The sequence below is a fragment of the Cervus canadensis genome, chromosome 17 (genome assembly GCF_019320065.1).
Source record: "Cervus canadensis isolate Bull #8, Minnesota chromosome 17, ASM1932006v1, whole genome shotgun sequence".
In the NCBI taxonomy this organism is placed as follows: Eukaryota; Metazoa; Chordata; class Mammalia; order Artiodactyla; family Cervidae; genus Cervus; species Cervus canadensis.
In genome coordinates, this window is record NC_057402.1 from 28,384,619 (window position 1) to 28,407,648 (window position 23,030).

General features: G+C 37.2%; 1 protein-coding gene across 3 annotated transcripts in view; it reads left to right on the forward strand.

The window, feature by feature from the left end:
• The window catches only part of PRKD1 (protein kinase D1), a 335,787-nt gene that overhangs the window by 162,787 nt on the left and 149,970 nt on the right, over window positions 1-23,030 (forward strand). For all 3 annotated transcript variants that reach the window (XM_043434656.1, XM_043434657.1, XM_043434658.1), the window contains exon 2: window positions 22,112-22,250. In XM_043434656.1, the coding sequence (XP_043290591.1) occupies window positions 22,112-22,250 (139 nt within the window). The remainder of the gene's footprint in view (window positions 1-22,111; window positions 22,251-23,030) is intronic.

The following is a 23,030-nucleotide window of genomic DNA, read 5'->3' on the forward strand; positions in this document are numbered from 1 at the left end:
AGAGATATAGGGTTTCATCTTTCAGTCACTGTTTTTATAGCATCTTCTTGTCTTATTTATTAATAAGTAATTACAATAATGTTAATTATTGATTACACTTTACTACATTCCAGGCCCTGTTTGAGAACTCTAAAGACAGCCACATGATTTATTTGTATAGGTAAGGAAGCTGACACCAAGCATGGGTTGGTAATGACCATTGAATAATTGAGTTAAGTGGGCCTGACCTGTTCTTCCTGACCTCAGCTGTATTTGTGACCTATGGTTCTGGCTTGGTGCTGGGGACTGTACTGTGGTAAAGAAGTCCCTGGAGGAGTGACCCCTATATGCTGTTCCAGCATGGACATGTATACACACATACAGATATATCTGGTACATGTTCCCCTGAAGAGGCTGTAAAATTCTGTGCTGGAAGGCAGGCCACAGTTTGTAGCCTGGCCCTTGCCTGTCTCTGTAATAACAGCCTGCTTGCCATGCCTCTGTTTTTCTCTGCTCCATTCCTGTGTGTTTGAAGAATGGGGCTATAGTCTGGCACATAATGTAGTATGAGTTGGCTGGCTAGAGAGTGGGAGAAGAGATAGCAAGCAAAGTACTTTTTGGAGAATAGCAGAACTAAGTCCTTTTGTTGTACAATAGCTTTTTCCTCTCCTTGATTGTGAAGGGATTACATCTACGTAGTGTAAAGTTTAAAAAATGCAAAAACAAAAGCATAAAAGATAATGCAGCCTTTTACAATCCTATTCCTAGATATATTTACGGTTAGTGGGTTTTTTTTTGTTTGTTTGTTCTCTTCAACTCCTTTTTCTATGAATCCATTTTTTTTTTTTTTTAACAAAATGGGGGCTTCATTGTCTATACTGTTTCATAATCTTCTCTTTTGCTTACTAGAGCATCATGACAGATTTCTTATAGCATTAAAGATTTCATTTCCCACTATCCATTCATTTATTCACTCATTCAGGACATCTTTATTGAGAACTTCATATATGATTGGCATTTGATTTTAAAGGTGGCATAGTGGTACATTGTACCTGCATGCAAAGTCACTTCAGTCGTGTCTGACTCTTTGTGACCCTGTGGACTATAGCCCGCCAGCCCTGTCCATGGGATTTTCCAGGAAGAATACTGGTGTGGGTTGCCATTTCTTCCTCCAGGGGATCTTCCAGACCCAGGGATCAAACCCACACTTCTTTTAGTCTCCTGCATTGGCAGGTGGGTTCTTTACCACCAGCGCCACCTGGGAAGCCTCAGTGGTACGTTAAAATGACTCACTGTATTTCTTTAATTCTCTGTTAATGGCTATTAATTCATTGAAGAGACAAATATTTATTGAGCACCTATTATCTACCTGCCCTGTGCTGGATGCTGAGGATAGAGTGATGGATGATGGAGATAAGATCCTTGCTGCTTGGAAGCTTACCCTGAGGGAAACAGTAGTCAGTATCTGTAAATAAATGCACCGGAAATGCAAGGCCTATTTGAGATTTGTTTCCATCAGATTTCTCTTTGATATTTGTCAAAAGTTTTGGTTCATTGATAGCTCTTTCCACTTCCATGTTCAGTAGTGATATGAATTAAATTTACTTTCTATTTTACTGTTCTTTCAGTGGGATTCATGGAAACAAACATTAATGTTTATGTTTCATCTGTCATCTTGAACCAGAAGTCTACTTGGCTTAAATGATTAGGAAGGTATTTCATAATCAGATACATATACTCGTATAGTTCTTTCTGATTTATTTTTTAACTATTTATTTTATATTTAATTCCTTTAGCATGTGTTTTGGCTGGTTGTATAGATTTCATTTTCCCCCAGTATTTTGTAATCCAAAGTCAGAGCTTGTTTTATGTATTCATTAAGTTATAGATGTGGCTCTGATTGTTATTAGAATCAGAATATTTTCTGTGGTACTTTCTGCTGGGAAATAGTTCAAATAGTAATCTGTCGCCAGATTACACAGTGCCCATAGACATGTTACATGAAGTATTTGGAGTGGTTTTGATGCATATGTTTAAGAAGAAATGTATTTTTAAAGTACAGTTCTTTAAAGCTTACTTACATTGAAATTATTTAAAGTATATTGACTGTAGGAGCTTAATAAAGTGGAGAAATTATTTCAGAGAAGTAGTGAAAAAGAATCATAGATAAAATCACATCAATTCACAGATTAATGAAATATATTAATAATTGTTAGCTGTGAGTCATATTTATTTACATTTCAGTAATGTTCTCCAGATCAATAAAGTGAGTCATTTTGTAACTGAGAAAGAAAATTAGATTCTCAAGTAGGTTTCAGTATAGCCTGTTCTTAATAGTTTTTAAATAAATGAAACATGTTCTCAGTGAATAATGAGAGGGATTGGTGTGAATATATGCTGTTTATGGAGCATTCATTTAACAACCACATATTGACTGTTTGCTCTTAGCCTGGCCTTGCCCTGGGTGCTGGAATAGAGCAGTCAACCAAACACATAGTTTGTACTCAAATGAGGTCACATTTTAGCAGTTGGAGAGATACAGTACAGGCACACAGTGATGTAGATAACATAAAGATATTCACGTGATATTTACCAGAATCAGATGGTATGTGCCAGTGGACTGTCAGGTGGGAGAGTGTTCCAGGCAAAGGGAACGGCCAGAGTGAAGCCCATGACCGCAGCTGGGCCTGGTGGCTGAAGCTTCCTGAGAAGAGTGACTGAGGGGAGAGTGGTTGATAAGAGACAGAGGTGAACTGAGCCAAGATTGTGTAGGTAGCTGTTGATTTTGTAAAGCAGCATAGTCAGTACTCACTGCTTAATCTAAAGTTTTATGGGGATGATAAGGTCACAATTCTCTGATAAATCAGTTGACAGAATACTGACGGTGGCATAGAATCTAAGAATTAGGCTCTGGAAGTCTGGAGTTTCTATATTGGGGAAGCATGCTTCTCCAGGGTGAGCTGTCTGCCAAAATCATTGTAAACATTTGAGTATTCAGATGTGTCTGGGCTGTAACCTCTGCAGGGAAAGGAAATCCTGATTTCTAAAAATAAATTCCGTTTTATTTTAAGAGTCAAAGGGGAACAGACTGTCCTAGTAAATAAAGGTCATTGACAAGTCTTAATTGTGGAATTAGTATATAAAGAGAGATCATCACTTTAAATCCATGGATCACTAATACCAGTTCTTAAAATGTCTACAGATAGATTTTATACCCTCCATTGAGAAATCATAAATGGGTTTTCAATACTGATAGGCTGATAATATTAAAGAAAAGTGTAAGAATGGTTAACACATTCCTGTCATACTTTTGTGAAGTAAAATAGCTCACTTTTTGGTGACTTATTTCTTTCTGCATTCAGTATTACATATTGAACACAAACTGTGCATTAGACACTGTTGACACCATTCTAGGTTCTTGAGTTATAATGAATAGGATGGAAAATGTCCCTGATTTAATGGAACTTGTATTCTAGTTGGGAAACATAATTTTTAAAAAATGAAGACAGATACATTATATAAATTCATATAGTGATGACTTCTCTGAAGTAGCAGAGGGCAGGATAAAAGATGTATTAGAGGAACTGTTATTTTATGTAGAGTAGTCAGGGAAAGCTTTGCTGAGGAGGGGACACTTGAGCATCATAAAGGAATTGGTCATGTGAATGAACATCAGGAAAGGTAGTATTTCAAGCAGGAGGAGGAGAACGGGTGCAAGAGCTCAGAGGTAGAACTGTTTTATGATTCATTTGAAGGATAATAATGGAGCAAAGAGCAGCAGAAGATGAGATCAGAGAGGTCATAGCTGGGGTAAGAGCATTGTAGGCTCTGATTACCACTTTGGGGTGATTGTAATTATGAAGGGAAGCCTTTGGAGGGCTTTGATCTGATTCAAATTGTAAAAGGATGATTCCATGTCCTGTGTGTAGAGTAGGTTGTGGGATCAAGAGGAGGAGCAGGTGGCTTGAACAGTTATTGGGGTTTCTGTGAGAGATGGTGGCTTTGACTAGGAAGATGGCAATGGAGATGGTGAAACGTTTTTAAGTTGGAATATGGTGTACTTTTTTGTAGAGCTAACAGAATTTGTTAATGGAGTTCATCTGAAGTGAGAGAGAGGAAATTTAATTATTCTGAAGTTTTTGACTTGACAACTGGATGTTGGTGCCATTTCTTCACGTGGTGAGCAGTGGGGAGAATAATCAGGAGTTCTGTTCTGAACATGTTAATGTGAATACCTCATAGATGTATCAATGCAGTGATGTTGTGTATCGTTAGATAGGTGGATCTGTGTTTCAGGGAAGAGCTCATTGATTAAGATAGACAAATTGATAGAGATGATACCAATGTCCATCATCATTAAAGCGAGAAGACTGGATGAGGTCCTCTAGGGAAATGATTATAAACAGAGAAAGTAAAGTTTCTGAAAAATGAGCCCTGAACATTCCAGCATCTAAGAGGTCAGAAAGAAGACAAGTTTACAGTAAAAATGACTGAAAAGTAATTGGAAGCAAGAGAATGTGCTATTTCCAATTACTTACAAGCAAGTAATTGGAAAAGCAAGAGAATGTGCTATTGCAGAATCAAGGCAAGGCGATTTGCTGAGAGGAGGGAATGACCCACTGAGTTAAATGCTGTTGAGATACTGCCTCTGGGGGCTGAAAGTCACACATAGAATCTGGCAGTGTGACGGTCATTGCCAGTCTTACGAGACTGACTTGAGAGCAGAGGTGGGCAGACAGCTCACCTGCAGTCAATTCATGTGAGAGTGTGTGCGCCGAGCACCAGTACTTCTTGTGAGGTTCTTGTTGTTTAGTCGCTCAGTTATGTCTGACTTTTGCGAACCCATGGACTGCCCCACACCAGGCTTCTCTGCCCTTCACCATCTCCTGGAGCTTGCTCAAACCCATGTCCGTTGAATCGGTGACGCCATCCAACCATCTGTCCTTTGTCGTCCCCTTCTCCTCCTGCCTTCAGTCTTTCCCAGCATCAGGGTCTTTTCTTGTGAGGAGAACATCCATAAATGGGATGAGGGAAATGGGATAGACTTTGGAGTACAATACATCTTGAGTGTTTTGTGGGCAATCTAAATTTGATTGTTGAGTTTGGAGTTTCATATAACATGGTGTTCTGATTTTACACATGTTCTGGTCTCAGCCAAAGAATTTTCTTTTCAGTGAATTTGAAGTGAGATATCAAATTTCTTTTACTTCTCATTTTCTTGGTTCTCTGTGTTCAGCAAATCAGTTTATTTTCAGTGCTAATGTAGTCAGTATAGCACACATATTATAGTGAACTTTAAAATATCCTGTTTGATTCAGATGTGGTTTTAATTTTTATATGCATTTATCCCCTCTCAGTGAAAAGGAATATGGATTAGTGCAATGACTGGATCTAGATGAAATGGTATATCATTCTTTGCACTCATAACTTCCAGTTGTTTTGAGAATACAATGGAGTTTTGACAACTCACAGTTACTAGGCTGTTCAGATGGCCTGTATTTCTCTGTTGTCACACTATAAACCAGACCCCTTTCAGGAAGATTTTGTTCTGCCCTCTTTTAAAGGTAAATAGAAACTTCTCTCAAAATGTCTCACTTAAAACGTTACCCACACTGACTACCGTTTTTCCTGTTCTGTGATTAGTATAAGCAAATTAGATTATAAAATACCAAGGGAACAGAATGAAGAATGTCAAGAAATTAGCTTTTGGAGGATTTTCTATGGTAACTATGATAAACTCATGAATTTTAGGCAGGGAAAATGGAGTATCTTAGATTTTCATGAAGATGGGGACTGTTCGTCTGTTGTGTACCACTGTGTCTCCAGACACCTAATAAAATAAAAATATAAGCTTGTACTGGAAAAACTTATGCTGTGATGTATTAGTGTAATTATTGGTAGATTAGCATTCACTGTTTTTCTTCTTAAAAAATTCAAGTTATCTTATATTAGCATACGTATATGTTTATAGGCAACCTTTGATATACATGGGTTCCCTGGTAGCTCAGACAGTAAAGAGACTTCCTACAATGCAGAAGACCTGGGTTCAATCCCTGGATTGCGATGATCCCCTGGAGAAGGAAATGGCAACCCATTCCGGTGTTTTTGTCTGGAGAATTCCATGGACAGAGGAGCCTTGAAGGCCACAGTTCATGGGGTTGCGAAGAATAGGACATAACTAACACTAACATTTGAGCAACTAATACTAACATTTTGATATGTATGAAAAAAAATTAACGTGATGCTAACTCATAGTGTTTAACCTTTATATTCATCTGTATTGTACTGTAAATCAAAGAACACAGACATATATAATTTTTTTTTCTCAAAGGTTCATCCCTTAATTCCACCTCTCGGGATCAAGTGTGCTTGTTCTCTTTCACCATATTTGATATTTAGTCTTTGCAGATTATCTATATTTGCCTTTATGAGTGACAGTAACAGAAGACTGGTCAGTTTCGCTGAAAATATAATACATTTCTCTATGACTCGGTAACCTGAATCATGGTCCAAGGCATCACAGGTATCTGTAAGAGCCTCTGCAGGTATCTTTGTAATAGAAGCTTAGTGGGGGGGCCAGAACCTTTTCCTGACAAAGAGCTCAGCTGAGGACATCTGGCCACTTGGAAATGAACTGAAAGACCAGTTTACTTTTGGTAGAGTGGCAGGTGATTTTATTATCTTTGGCCACTCCTGACCCTTCCCCAAGTTACAGCATTCTTTCCAGCAGCTGTATAGCATTTTACAAGAGGAGAAAAAAATGCTTGCCTATCTTGGGGAACATCAAAGTAAATGAGAGAAATTGTTTTCATTTTGATCCTATAAATCAGATGCTCTGCCTGCCTAGTACAAAGAACGAAAAAAAAAAAAAAAAAAATACACCAACTCCTTGGGGATTTGGTTTTCAGGAAATGAGCGTTTTATCCATGGAGCCAAAAGATCATTAGCACAATCATAACAATGGAATTCCACAGTATTGATGCCAACATACGAATCTATGGCCCTTGCTTGGTTCTAGTACAGTACTTGAAATTAATGCAGTAACGTTAGAGTATAAATAAATACAAGGAAGGGAGTTGATTAAAAATCATTAAATTAAATTATTTTCACCAAAAATAGGTTAGTTTCAGGATCTGGCTAGAGTCAATTGGAAATCGCGTGAGCTGCGTTGGAGCTATAGAAACCAAGCAGAAATAGCAGAACTATGAGCATGTCTAACGGATGTGGCTGAATTGTCCCTCCTCTGGAGTGGCTTGGAAATGTTGGTTTTCTTAGTTACTTACTTATAACTTACTTATAACTAAGTGCTGTAAGTATCATCTCTGATAAAAACAATAAACACTTACCATTTACCATGGGTCTGGCCCTATTATAAATACTTTACATGTGCTGCTACTGCTGCTAAGTCACTTCAGTCGTGTCCGACACTGTGCAACCCAATAGACGGCAGCCCACCAGGCTCCTCTGTCCTTGGGATTCTCCAGGCAAGAATACTGGAGTGGGTTGCCATTTCCTTCTCCGATGCATGCATGCTAAATCGCTTCAGTCGTGTCTGACTGTGTGACCCCATAGACGGCAGCCCACCAGGCTCTGTCCACGGAATTCTCTAGGCAAGCATACTGGAGTGGGTTGCCATTTCCTTCTCCGTTTCATGTGTTAATTCATTTAATCTCTACAGTGACCCCTGGAGGCAATCAGTCAATCAGTAAACAAGTATATGTCTGTGTGTGTATATATGAAAATCTGCACATACAAATGTGGCATATATCACATACGTACATGCATATATATCACATACACACATATATGATATGTATCACATATGTATACACATATATACAAATATGATTGGTAAACAAGTTTCTTTATAAACATTAATTATGATAATATGCATGATGGGTATTCAAGAAGGGCATAGTGGATGCCACATTTTCTAAATTGATTTCAAAGCTTATTGTCATAGAGTAAGTGTATATGATTTAAGATATACTAATTTAGTTGTTGAACTCAGGTCTATGTCTAAGTCCAGGGGATTCTTAAATGAATGAGTGTTTTGTTGGGTCTTACACGGTATCAGAGCTACAAAGTTGCAGGCACTGGACCCAGTGTGTGTGTGTGTGTGACCGTGGTATCTACAGAGGTGTTGATGTGGGAGCCAGCGATAGTTTTTCTACCCTTAATCAAAGGAGAGTTAGAACCATTATTTTTAAGAATAATAAAGAACGTGAAAGATTTCTACACAAAGGCTTGCTCTGCTTGGAACTCCAGCCTCCTGCCTCCCTCCATCTGAAGTTATTGCTTTTGACCATTGGCTCTCAGCTAAGATACTATCTCTTCAGGGAAGTCTAGTCCCTGTCTAGTCCTTTGTCACAGCCCTTGATTATTATGCTCTCTTAGGATGGGGCTCCGTTTCTTTACAACATCGATTTTACTGTGCTGTTACACCCTCATTAGTGCGATATTGCCTCATCTGTCTCCCCTACCTGCGCTCTCCTGCTGATACAGCCTCTCTCGAGTTATCTCGTGACAACCAGGACCATCTCTGGTTTGAGTTATCATCATGCCTCTAGTTAGCGATACAGTGCCTGAGCATGTCTGCTCAGTATTTTTTGAGGGACCATGAGCCCTTGTGATGTGCTCCTGTCTGTACCTTCCTTTTGTGAGAGGTGTTCTCTGCGCTGTGGTGATCCAGGTGAGCACTCATCATGATCACTGAATTCATGGCATTAAGCTTTTCAGCTTCATTTAAAAAGTCAGTGTCTATACTCGATCCTCCTTCCTCTGTGGTGTATCATTTAGATAGCTTTGGTAAGAAAAGTATTGAGTTGGTCAGAAAGATCGTTCGGGTCTTTTCCATAACATCTCTTTGACCAACCCAATATTGTATTTCCAAACTTCTTTTCTGAATTTGTGATCTAGGGTGTAACTCAGGCAGTTGCCCTCTCTCTAACACCTATCTCCAGTGTTGTTATAATCCCTGATTATTACGCATACTTAGATCTATACTGTTATTCTTTTTAATGAAAATTACCTAGAATAAAGTTAATTTAGTACAATTTAAACATTTTAGAACCTGAGAGTAAACAGTTAAAAGGGTGATGGTTTACTTAGTTATTTTACTGAAGATTGATTTTTTTTAATTGAGTTTCATAAATTAGCAAACTGTATATGAGGTCCTTTAATTATTTGAGGGTTAGTATCATCTTTAAGGATTACATAAATACTTGGTGTAAGTGTGTGCTGTTAAATTAAACCTGCTGTTAAACCTGGTCAATGGTCTATGCATGTTTATTGTTAAAATTTAGTTTTAATATAAAGGAAAATTAGACTTCATGCCTCTAAAATATATACTAATAGAGTTAACCTTTGTATATACTAATAGAGTTAACTAATTGTATATACTAATAGAGTTAACCTTTGTTTAATTATCAGTAATGAAGACAGTAGTCAGATGTACAAATTTTCCAAGTACATTTTATTTTTCAATTTTATTTTACAAACTTTAATAGAAATCTTTTCCAATGTATTATTCAGTACTATGTATGTGTTTCTTTTTATCTAAAAGATCAATGGCTCTGTAAATATTAGTTGCAATTCTATGTAATGCAATATTCCTTTGGGGGTGGGATGTGGAAAGGCTGACAGCCCATTGTCTCAATGATCCCAGCCAGTTTTTCCACTGCTGTAAGCTGACCACTCCGCGGTCAGCGCTCATTAAGCCCTTTACCTTGGTTTGTTCAAAATCTATAATCTGTAGGCCTAGATTTGTACTTTCTTGCCAAGAAAAGTGCTCAGGGTTTTCAACTCTGACTCACTGTTTGCTGGACCTTTGACTACTCTTACTGTATTTTTTTTTCCTAAGAGAAGCAGAACTGAGAGAAAAGATCAAGGAGTATGTTTTAAGAGACTCGGCTACTCATCTTTGTTCTGACATCACCTAGTATTGCCACCTTGGTAATATGTTCTGGACATCAATCTACTTATCTCGAAATGAGAACATAAATAATTGCTGGGAGTTATCTTTTCCAAAGTTTCTGATTCCTAAACCTTTTTAGTTGCTGTCACATTCTTCATTTTATCCAGTATATGTATCAACTGTCATTAGTTCATTAATAAACAAATATGTAGCTTTATTATACAATGTAAAAAATCCACAGTATGCTATAATGACAGTTTTGTTCAGAGTGAGACAAAGAGTGTGAAGTATATATATATTTTTTCCATTTCCAAGCTGCACATCCACACATGTAATTACTGTTGTGTGAATAATTTCAGAGTACCTACTAAGACTTCTAATAGCTATCACTGACTAGTAATCTGTCAGGGTATAATGTAGGATAATATGTTTTTACACAACAGTGGTGAGGATCTCATTAATTATTACCACCTATAATTGCTTGATATGAACATTTATTCTAAAACTTAAAAATTATATACAACAAAATAATGATTTAAAATACTTCTAGGAAGTCTATATGCAGAAGTTGCTGCATTAGAGTTAATGATGTATTAAGTCATTTCTTATTGCTTTTGTCTTTTTAATAGGTGGCATATTATTCAAATTAAAATAGAAGAAAAGTCTCTGCCAACAATTAAGCATCACACTGAGTCACACCTGCTGCCTTAAAGATAAGCATATAATTTATTAGACAGACTTCTTGTGCAGTATCTGATACAGAACATCAGTATATTTATATGCCCAGGGAAGAAGAATTAAAGTCTAGCTTTATTCTCCAAAGATAGTGCAAGTTCAGGTTTTATGCATGTTTCTGTGTCTTGTAGTATGGCTGAATTTCAAAGTTCATAATCAAAATCAACCATTTCACCTTTAATCTAAACTTTAATTCCAGGAGATTTCAAGTACCTTTCGTTGATAAAGTATATTCTTTCTTTTCTCAGGTATCTTTTTTTCTTTTATACTGGAAAACATATAGTTCAGTTCAGTCACTCAGTCGTGTCTGACTCTTTGCAACCCCATGAACCACAGCACGCCAGGTCTCCCTGTCCATCACCAACTCCCGGAGTCCACCCAAACCCATGTCCATTGAGCCGGTGATGCCATCCAACCATCTCATCCTCTGTCGTCGCTTTCTCCTCCTGCCCTCAATCTTTCGCAGCATCAGGATCTTTTCCAATGAGTCAGCTCTTCACATCAGGTGGCCAAAGTAGGCTAAGTCTATATTTAAAATTATGAGTGAAAATGATTGTTTAAACATTGGGTTTTGACTTTAATGAAAAGGAGAGAGGCTTAAAAAAAAAATCTAAGCAGAAGACAGTCCATGGGTCAGCTTCTAATCTGCCTGTAGGAAAGTAAGAATGGATAAATTAAAGTTCTTTCTTGAAGAGAAAAGGAAGTTTTTGGCAATAGAGTGGAGAAAGGAGGACTAACTAAAGTGACTTGTTTCTAAGTTTGGACCAGAAAGATTTCTGACATTGATAGCATCCCTTTGCAAAGGAAGCATTAAGTTTGTGGAACAGGTGGTCATGTGAGAGAAGAAACTACCAAGGGAGCAAGGCAAGGATTGTGATTATTGGCCAGGGTGATCTGCATTTGGACAGCATGCCAGTGGCCTAGAAAAATAGCACAGTCAAATGGAGAGTGATATGTCACTGGCTGTGCAGTGGACAGTGGTGCTTTTCTCATGCCTAGGAAATGTATAATGAATCTTCTTAGAATCAGCACTGTAACTATCGTTTAGTCTTTATTGTTTTGGAAACTGAAAATTTTTACATGCTTTTAAAAAATACTGTATGAAAATAGGCATTGCAGATTTATTTACATGAATCACATCTTTAAGATTAAGAGATGATTGATTGGACCAAGAATCTCTAGGAAAATAGGTTGCCACTAGGAGAGATAGTAAAGTACTACCTTTAAGGGTTTGTTTGTTTTAGTCACTAAGTCGCATCTGACTCTTTTGCCACCCTGTGGACCATAGCCTACCAGGTTCCTCCGTCTATGGGATTTCCCAGGCAAGAATACTGGAGTGGATTGTCATTTCCTTCTCCAGGGGATCTTCTTGACGTAGGGATCGAACCTACGTCTTCTGCTTGGCGGACAGATTCTTTACTGCTAAGCCACCTGGGAAGCCCACCAAGAGTAGTTCTTAGTTATTTTGATGGAACAGTATTCTTTTCTGCCTACCTTGGATCAGGGTAGCATTGGGTGGAGGTGGGAGGGAGCAAAGAAGAAAGTTAAAAATTTTTTTTTCTGGTTTCTGTTTCCTAAGATTACATTCAGAAACTAGTCACACAGTTATGTGGTCATAGTGTGGAATTCTTTTCAAGTGCCTCCTTTTGAGGATATGAAATCACCAAATAGAAGAGCCTATGCCCAAATCTGAACACATTTCAGAACTATGCCTGCAAATAATATAGATTATTCACTTTTTCTTTTTTACTTTCATTGACTTACTTAAACTTGTGTTTCTAAGTGAAAATTTAGTGTTCATGCTTTAGTAGGCTTCAGCCATCTCATAGTTTTTTGTCATTATACCTGTAGTGCTATGTATGTGATAATCACCCAGTGGTTTTTCACTCAGTGTTTGTTGTTTTTTCATTGACTTAATATTTTATATATTTCATTTTTCAATCTGTTATTAGGTGACTTTTTTTTAAAGGGGGATTGTTTAATTCCCTACGCAAAGTTAATAAGACAAGTTTATGACTGATGGGAACTTCCGTGGTGGCTCAGATGGTAAAGAATCTGCCTGCAATGCAGGAAACCTGGGTTTGATCCCTGGGTCAAGACTATCCCCTGGAGAAGGGAATGGCAACCCACTCCAGTACTCTTGCCTGGAGAATTCCATGGCCAGAGGAGCCTGGAAGACTACAGTCCATGGGGTGGCAAAGAGTCAGATATGACTGAGCAACTAACACTTTATTTTCATGAGCTAATGTCTTGGTTCTCGCTCAAGATACCTCTTGGAAAGATCCTATTGGCCTAAGTATCTAAAGCTTCAGAACCCTCTAAATGCCTGACCTTTCTGCTTTTTATAGTTCCACAACAGCATCATTCAGGTGCAACTCCTCTGAGGGAGGTCCTGGTTCTCATTAAAATAGTTGCTTGCAATGTGTCCTTATTGTCCCAGTACTCTTGGAACAAAACTTAGGGAGGAGTTTGGCTAGGAAGTGGTAGTACCTTTTTAATTTCTTTGCTGATTATGGGTGACCAGTCATGGCACTGCTTGTTGTAAACAAGAGAGTTCTTGGAAAATGATTTGAGAATCATCTTTGATGAGGAGAGTGCCATCTTTAGCTGCCTGATGTATTCTCTTATTGAGTAGAAAAACTTAATTCCAGGACTTTCATCACCTTTTAGCGAAAGTGAACTGCAGTGTATTTTCATTTCCTAATCAGGCCATTTCTCTCTCTTTCTCTCCAATTTTTTTTTTTTTCCCCTGCTTGACTGAGTCATGGATTAATTTGTTTCTGGTATTGCTTGTTCCTCGCCCTTTGTGATTGGCCTCAACTATGGAAAAGCACCCTTTGTTCCTTAGAGTTCCCGTTGGCCAGGTCGCATTTCAGCTACTCATTAAAACATGTATTTATTCTACTCTGGAGCACATTGTCTGGCCAGCCTTGAATTTATAGTGAAATGTAACAGTAAATTGTGCTCTGTGGTCAAAAAATGCCAAATGATACACACAGCAGCACGGAGGTTTCCAGCATAGGGTAGAATTAAAGAGCTTACGACCAATGCCGGGATTGTTGGCCATATTTTCACAGTGGCCAGTGTTGTTAGAGTCGAACTTGGAGAGAGCTTGAAATCACTTATCTCAGATGTTTGCGCTCACAACCACAAAGCCCCTGAGAAACATAGAACTGATCTTGTAATAAGCTCCAGCTGAGTTTACAAGCCTCTGAGCCTTTCTGAAAGCCTGTTTAGTTTAATGAGGGTTTTCAGATTTCAAAGCTCATACACCTTCACATAAAAACAGATGATTATGACCAAATTAGGGAATGTTGTTCCCTGAGTGTTTTCCCCAATATGTTCTCTTCTCAGTTGTCAGGCATTGTTCCATTACACTTTTCACCTTGCAGACATCATTTTTAAATATAATTTTTGAAAGTCTTATTGTATATAGTTTCTATTCAAGCAGAACGTTACATTACATAAAAGAAAAGGTTTTCTCGTAATAGGAACAGACAAATATGCGTCTGTTTTATTCTGGCCAATAAAAAGAGAAGGTACAATCTAAAAAAAAAATCAAACCCTTAGCTCCTGCTGCCATGACAACTATCCCAAGAGACTTGATCTCCATGTTCACCCCTGTGCCCTCTTCACAAGGCTCTGCAACTTGTTTCTGAATGTCTTGTTAGTGAAGAGAGAGAAGCCATGTCTGTGACCCAGTAAGAAGGGAAGTGGGAGAGTGGATCTCCCCACCTCCATCATTTATATATGGGACAAACCACCTTCAAAAACATTTATAACTCTGCCTTCATTTTCTAAATTTAGTCTTTTAAAGTAATGGCTTTAATGTGTGGCATATATTGGTATTTTTCTACTTTTTCTGATTTTTCCAAATGTTTTCTGAGTTACCCTTGGAAAGACCTGTAATAATTAGGATATGAGGCATTCAAGCCTTACTTGAATACCAAATCTTTGATTACATTACATTACACCGTGGTTTCATAAGGAGGCATGTCACAGAGTGTGAGGTCCCTATGTCAGCAGTACTGAGCCACAAGGATGGTATATAGAGGTAACTAAGAGGTGTGTGGATAAGGCTGGGCTGCACCGAAATTGTGATGAGCCAGTAGAATCCTTGTCTCCTAAGCCCTTCTTTCGTATTCCCAGCTATCCTTCCACCGCATGAGCACATTGACAATGCATTTGCTTAGAAGATGGTCAAGTTTAGATTTTCTTAGGGGAAACAGTCTCTGTTTCATTTCTTCCTTTCCGGCTGTTACTCTCTATTCACCCCAGCTCAAGCACTGAATCCCTTGAATTTCCTCTTCTCTCTTGAGTCAGAATCAGCCACCCATAGTTTTTCAAAGAATATGGTAAGAGGAACTGTGAATTAATTAATGTATTATATTTGGGAAACATTTATATTCTAATCAAGGGCAGTCCTTTAACAGTTACAGTTTAACTCAGAATAGGTCAAACTGTGTTTTGAGGGTTATGTGATAATTACTAAATTTATTTATTCTGATTTCATTAAATATACTTTGCATATTTTTTCAAAGTAACAATAAAATTGTATTCTTACTACCTGTGGGTATTTTATTTACTTTACTTTACTTTTCTTACAGATGCTATTTACATAGAATTAAGTGGCAAAAAGTTTGGGTAGAAAATATCGGTATTCTATATTTAAAAAGCACATGTTAGTTTGGCTTTCATTCACAAAGAATATTTGGTATGGAGCATGCTTACCTGCCGTAAACAAATAGACAATAATGCAGAATATGTAAAATGCCTGTTATAGACACTGGCCAATAGGCAATGCAGGGCGATCCCTGAGAAAAGGAAACAAACACGGTAGTTGAAACAAGTACAGTCATCTGAGGTTTCTGCCTGGAACCCTGATCCGTGGTGTAGTATAGGGAGAGAGAACCCAAGAGCCTAGTTATCTGGTTGCATAGAGGAAACAGGTAATGGAGCTCAAGGTGACCAAGTCAAAAGAATTTTTATGGGAAGAATACTGGCAAGGTAGGACCTATACAAAGGAAGAGCTCCAGAAAACTGCTTAAGGGTCCAGTTGAATAGAAAACTGAATATAAGTCCATAGAATGAAAATCTGTAAGGCAGAAGAAAGAGCAACAGTGGGAAGCTATAAAATGAACTCTCCAGAGCCCATATGAGACTGAGAGACAGTCAACTTCTCCAGACGGATAGAAATTTCACTGAATATTTGAAGTGTTCTGTAGAGATAGAGTCATGCATTAGTTGTTGTTCAGTTGCTCTGTCGTGTGTGACTCTTTCGGACCCCATGGACTGCAGCATGCTAGGCTTCCCTCTCCTTCACTATCTCCCTGAGTTTGCTCAAGTTCATGTCTACTGAACTGATGATGCCATCCAACCATCTCATCCTCTGTTGCCTCCTTCTTCTGCCCGCAAACTTTCCTGGCATCAGGGTTTTTTCCAATGAGTTGGCTCTTTGCATCTGGTGCCCAGTGGATTGGAGCTTCAGCATCAGTCTTTCCAATGAATGTTCAGGGTTGATATCCTTTAAGATTGATTGGTTTGATCTCCATCTTTGCCAGCATCACAGTTCGAAAGCATCAGTTCTTCAGCTCTCAGCCTTCTTTATGATCCAGCTTTCACATCTGTATGTGACTCCTGGCAAAACCATAGCTTTGACTAGATGGACCCTTGTTGGCAAACTGATGTCTACATGCATTAGTAGTTCAGTTTAGTCACTCAGTCGTGTCTGACTCTTTGCGACCCCATGGACTGCAGCACACCAGGCCTCCCTGTCCATCACCAACTCACAGTTTACTCAAACTCACTTCCATTGAGTCAGTGATGCCATCCAACCATCTCATCCTCTGTCATCTCCTTCTCCTCTCGCCTTCAATCTTTCCCAGCATCAGGGTCTTTTCAAATGAGTCAGCTCTTCACATCAGGTGGCCAAAGTACTGGAGTTTCAGCATTAGCAGTAGGATTAAATTATTCCGAGACCAAGTACTGTTCTAGAGCTCCCATAACAAATCTTAAAAGTACACCTTAAAAAGATAAAACCAGTCTGCAAGTACTTTAATGTTTTGTCAAAACAAATATCAGTGTTCTTTAAAGGAAGACAACAAAGGCCAACTGTTCACGTTAATTCATAAAACCTGGTGTCAAATTTTAAAAGTTATTGTTCAGTTGCTAAGTTGTGTCCGACTCTTCATGATGTCATGGAGTGTAGCATGCCAGGCTCCTCTCTCCTCTCTTGTCTCCTGGAGTTTGCTCAAACTCAGGTCCACTGAGTCCATGATGCTATCTAACCATCCTCTGCCACCCTCTTCTTTTGCCTTATTCATTTCCAACATCAGGGTATTTTCCAGTGAGTTGGCTCTTTTCATCAGGTGGCCAAAGTATTGGAGCTTCAACTTCAGCATCAGTCCTTACAGTGAATATTCAAGGTTGATTTCCTTTAAGATTGACCAGTTTGATATCCTTACAGTCCAGAGGATTCTCAGGAGTCTTCTCCAGCACCACGAGTAGAAAGCATCAATTCTTTGGTGCTCAGCCTTCTTTATGAATCAGCTTTCACATCCGTACATGACTACTGGCAAAACCATAGCTGACTGGTGACAAAACCATAGCTTTGACTAGACAGACCTTTGTCAGCAAAGTAATGTCTCTGCTTCTTAATACACTGTCTAGGTTTGTCATAGCTCTCCTTCCAAGGAGCAAGCATCTTTTGATTTCATGGGTGCAGTTGCCATCCATAGTTATTTTGGAATCCAAGAAAATAAAATCTGTCTGCTTCCACTTTTTCCTCTTCTGTTTGCCGTGAAGTTATGGGACCAGATGCAGTGATCTTAAATTTTTTAATGTTAAGTTTCAAGCCAGCTCTTTCACTCTCCTCTTTCACCTTCAACAAAAACTCTTTAGTTCCTCTTCACTTTCTGCCATTTGAGTGGTATCATCTACATATCTGAGGTTGTTGGTATTTCTCCTGGAAATCTTGATTCCAGTTTGTGGTTCATCCAGCCCAGCATTTTGCATGATGTACTCTGCATATAAGTTAAATAAGCCGGGTGACCATATATAGCTTTGTTGTACTCCTTTCACAGTTTTGAACCAGTCATTTGTTCCATGTCTGACTCTAACTGTTGGTTCTTGATGTGCATACATGTTTCTCAGGAGACAGGTAAAGTGGTCTGGTACTCCCATCTCTTTCAGAATTTTCCACAGTTTTCTGTGATCCACACAGTTAAAAGTTTAGTGTAGTCAGTAGCAGAAGTCGGTATGTTTGTGGAACTCCCTTGCTTTTTCCATAATCCAATAATTCTGGCAATTTGATCTCTGGTTCCTCTGCCACTTCAAAACCCAGCTTGCACATCTGGAATTTCTCAGTTCACATACTGCTGAAACCTAGCTTGAATTTAAAAAGTACACATATAAAAAAGCAGGAAAATGTGATCCTTAACTAGGATTAAAAGAGCTAATTGAAACAGATCAGAAATGGTAGAGGTGATGGACTTTGATGAAAAGAACTTTCATGGTTACATGAGAAATATGAAGTGAAATACTTGTATGCTGAAAACAAATACCTCTGAAAAACAGCAAAGGCAAATAAATAGAAAAGCATTGCATAATCATGCATTGGGAGAATTAACACTGTTAACATGTCAAACTACCATAAGCAATCTATAGATTCAATGCAATCCCTATCAAAATTCCAAGTAGTTTTTTTTTTACAGAGATAGAAAAACAACCTTAAAATTCATATGGAATCACAGAAGACCCCTGAAAAGTCCAAGCAATTATGAACCAGAGACATGAACCTGGAGACATGACACTTTCTGATTCAAAATATATTGTAGTAATCAAAGCAATATGACATTAAAAAGATATATAAACCAATGGCTAGACTAATAAAAAAAGGAAGATAACACAAATAACAGATATGAGAAAATAGTAGAGAGAAGTTACTTCAGACCCTACAGACATTAAAGGCATTTTAACTTCGTTGCACTAAATAAAGTCAGATTAAAAGTTAATGTATTGTATGATACCATTTATATCACATTCTTGAAAAGACTATAGGAACAGGAACTGTTTTCTATCTTGGTTGTGATGTGTATAGTACATATATATCATGTGGTTATGGTATACATGTTTCAAAACTTCCAGAATTTCACACTTAAAAAGGGAAGATTTTACTGTATGTTAATTATAGTTTAATTAGCCATTTATGATAGCATAAAATATGAAAACTTAGAGATAAATTTAGCAAATATATCTAAGACATATCTCTCAAAAAGTTTTGAGAGAAATTTTAAAGAAACTAATAAATAAGGCAGTATACCACCTTATTCATAACAGAACAGAAGTCTCTGCATTCTTAGAACATTCATCTACTGAAATTGGCTGATCTATGTTTCAGTGTAATATCATTGAAAAATCACAGCCAATCTATTTTTTACAAATTGAAAAGGTGATTCTAAAATGAGTATGGAGATTCAGAAAACGTATAATATTCAAAGCAGTCTCAAAAAGGAAGAACATGGAGCACTTAACACTAACTATATTCAGTCTTGGTATAAAGTTCCAATAGTAAGTATAATGTGTTATTGACATAATGATATTTACATAGTCAAACATACACTTATGAGACTGGTAAATTCTCTTCCTAGATTTTTAGTCATAGAAAATGAAAATACATACCCACTGAAACATTTGTACATAGGTTTTTTTTTTTTTTTTTTGTACATAGGTTTTTATAACATTATTATTTATAATATCCACAAACCGAGGGGAAAAATACTAATGTTTTTCTGTGTGTGCACAGAGAAGCAAATATCCTTGAGCCATGTAATGAAATGCTAACAACTAAGAATAAAAAGAGATGAATCTCAAATATAGAATGTGTAAACAAGTCTCAAAAAGATTATAATGAACAAAATAAGCCAGTTAAAAAAAGAGCACATAGTACATGTTGTATGATTTCATTTGTATGAAGTTCTGTAGCTGGTGAGCTACAGAATGTACCTTGGTGACGTGTCATCTTTGGTGACAAGGTAAATCTGTGTTGAGTCAAAATGGTGTGTAGCACCAACGAAAGGGAGTACTATAAAATTTGGGAGGTTGACGAAACTGTTTCCTGTTGGTTATGATTTTGTTTGCATTGGTGTTGATGAAGACTCAGAACTTAAGACTTTTACACTTATATCCATTTCATTTACTGTAAATTGCACATCAAGTGAAGTTGATTTTTAAAATAGTACATGAGCTATTCATTTTTTTAGTTTAGAAAATGGTGTTTTAGTTCTTTCTTTTCACTCTATTAATATTGTTGGAGAAATTACAAAAAAAGGAAGTATTAGTTTTAATTAGCACAGTGGAAGCAGTGACATCATTTCAGCTCTTGCGTTTATTTTAAGGAAACCAACTTTACTAAGTGATATACAGATATATACCTGTATATATACTAAGTGTATATATATATCTGTGTATATATATATATATATACAGAGATACAGATAAATCATACTTGTCAGCAAACACTTAAGAGCAAGAGGATGTTTTGTATATACTTATTTTCATTTCACACAAAATGTCTTAAAATGATTGTATCCCTAATTTTATTAACATGGAAAAATAAAGAAGAATGCATAGTAAATTTATTTTTAGAAGATACCATATTCTGGACATTTCTTCATGACAGTACCTCCTTAAAATCAACCTTTGTTGACATACGTGTCAGACACATCACAAGTTTCAGGAACAAGACAATTTTCTCTCTTTGACTTATGACCTTTTTCCACACAAGACACATATAGATTTATAAAGCAAATAGCAGTTGCTGATTATGTGAAAACATCATATACAAGAGAAGAGCCATTCTCACATGCAACATTAGCCTAAGTTGTTTGTTTTAGTAAAAATCTTCCAATACGAAAACAGAATGGTCTTTGTAATAAACTTGAATTTGACTTTAAGATTTTTCTCTTTTTAATATCTTTGGATTGATTTTTATTTTTTAAAAAGTTTATTTCATATTTCAGTAGAGCCAATTAACAATGTTGTGCTGTAATTTCAGATGATTAGCAAAAGGACTTAGCCATACATGTATCCATTCTTCCCCAAACTCCCCTCCCATCTAGGCCCTACGTAACATTGAGCAGCGTTCCATGTGCTATCCAGTAGGTCCTTGTTGGTTATCCATTTTAAATATAGCAGTGTGTACATGTCCATCCCAGCTCCTTAACTATCTCTTCCTTACATTCTCCCCCTCCTCCAGCAACTATAAGTTCATTTTCTAAGTCTGTGAGCCCCTTTCTGTTTGGTAAGTTCATTTGTATCATTTCTTTTTAGATTCCACATGTAAGGGATATCACATGATATTTCTTCTCTCTCTGGCTTACTTCAGGTCCATCCATGCTGCTGCCATTGGCATTATTACGTCCTTTTTAATGGCTGAGGAATGTTCCATGGTATATATTTACTACATCATCTTTATCCTTTCCTCTGTCCATGGACATTTAAGTTGCTTCCATGTCTTGGCTGTTTTAAACAGTGCTTCAGTGAATGCTGGGAAGATTCTTAAGGACATTTCTATCCTTTGATCAAATAATTCTACTTTTAAAAGAAAATTCATCAACCAGGACTGTGGTTTGAATTTAACACTCTTTCTCACATTAGAAGGAAGAGAGGAAATGTAAGGAATAACATTGATTGTTAATATCCTGATAGTAATTGTTAATACCAGAATTTTTGTGGATTTGCCCAGTATAAAATGTCATTCGGTTAGCTTTCATTATATGCCTGCTACTGGAAGATAGTCTTGGGTAATAAACTTGGATTTACCCTTGTGAGGAGAATATTAACTATGTATACTTGAATTGACTTTTAGCTGTTGTGTTAATATTTATCTATTTCATCTAGGTTGCATGGAAACTAAAATGCACTGTATGAGCAGCAACAATAGGGAGAGTTGGATTGTTTCCTCTGGTGCTTCCCTGAATCAAAGGATCTAGATAACACCTTTGCCCACACACAGAACATATTTAGATTTATTGAGTCACCTCTTATTTTTGAATATGCCAAAATGGACTGGCCTTTTTTTTTTTTGCAGACAAATTGCAACATTTGTAATGGAATTGTAACACACTCCCATTTTAATGTTATTGAATTGCTATAAGTCATGTGAAAAGACTCAGTTCTTAGAACTTACTATAATTCTTAACAACTTTACTGCCACAAATTTCTTTATTTTTCTCCTGTTTTTTTGATCTGTAATTAGAAGACATTTTGTTGTTATTGCTTTTATGAACTGTGATTTCTTTCCTCCTGCTTTGGAGTCATTTCAGTATCTACTTGGCCATTCATTTTTATTGGTTAATGTTCTAGATATTTTGAACTTTTGTACTTAGCTTGTATTTGTGCTCTGACATTTATTTCCTTGATTTTTATTTTAAATTTAGGAAGATTTTGACACTTAATCTGTTGTGGTATTTGTATTTACAGTTCCCTGAATGTGGTTTCTATGGAATGTATGATAAGATCCTGCTTTTTCGCCATGACCCTACCTCTGAAAACATCCTTCAGCTGGTGAAAACTGCTAGCGATATCCAGGAAGGCGATCTCATTGAAGTTGTCTTGTCAGGTAGTATACTTTTTCCTTATTCATAGATTAATACTTTGCATCTGGAGAATTCTTGGACATAAGTTTTACCTTTTTTTTTTGTTTGTTTTGATTTCATTAATTTATATTAAACACTTGATTTTGTATTGGGTATAGTCGATAAACAATGTTGGGTTAGTTTCAGGTGAGCAGCAAAGGGATTCAGCCATACATATACATGCATCCTATTCTCCCAAACTTCCCTCCCATCCAGGCTTGGCCATATATTTTTAAGGCAGCATTAAAAAAAAAAAAAAAAAGTACATCAAACCCAACCTCAAGAGGAAATTTTAGGGCTTTGTCTATATGAGCTTTCAACATTATTTTGAATAAGAACAAAAGGTTTCTCTTGAATTGGCTGTTTCCCTACCCAGTTCTGTCCCAGTCACTTTTCCCAACTTTTCACTCTCCTCATATCCCCCAAAACATACATGAATAGTTTCATTCATTATTTAAGTCACTTGAAACAGCAAAAGCAAATGAAAACACACTCGCCAACAGTAAAGTTAAGACAGATGTCAGGGCCCCAAATGTACTGAGTGTCTGAAAGCCAAGGGTTGGAAACTGTTGCTTTAGTCAAGTCAAAACTCCAGTAGCTACTAGCCAAGACCAAGTTGGAAACCAAAACTCAGGAGTTACAGCAGGTCAGGCCATGTTGTGCGACTTTAGCTAACTCACTCCCTGAGAAACAGCTGCATTTCCTCTGCCCAGATTTTTATTTCTTGTTTAGGATTTATATTTCTTGTTTAGGGTTGGACTCTG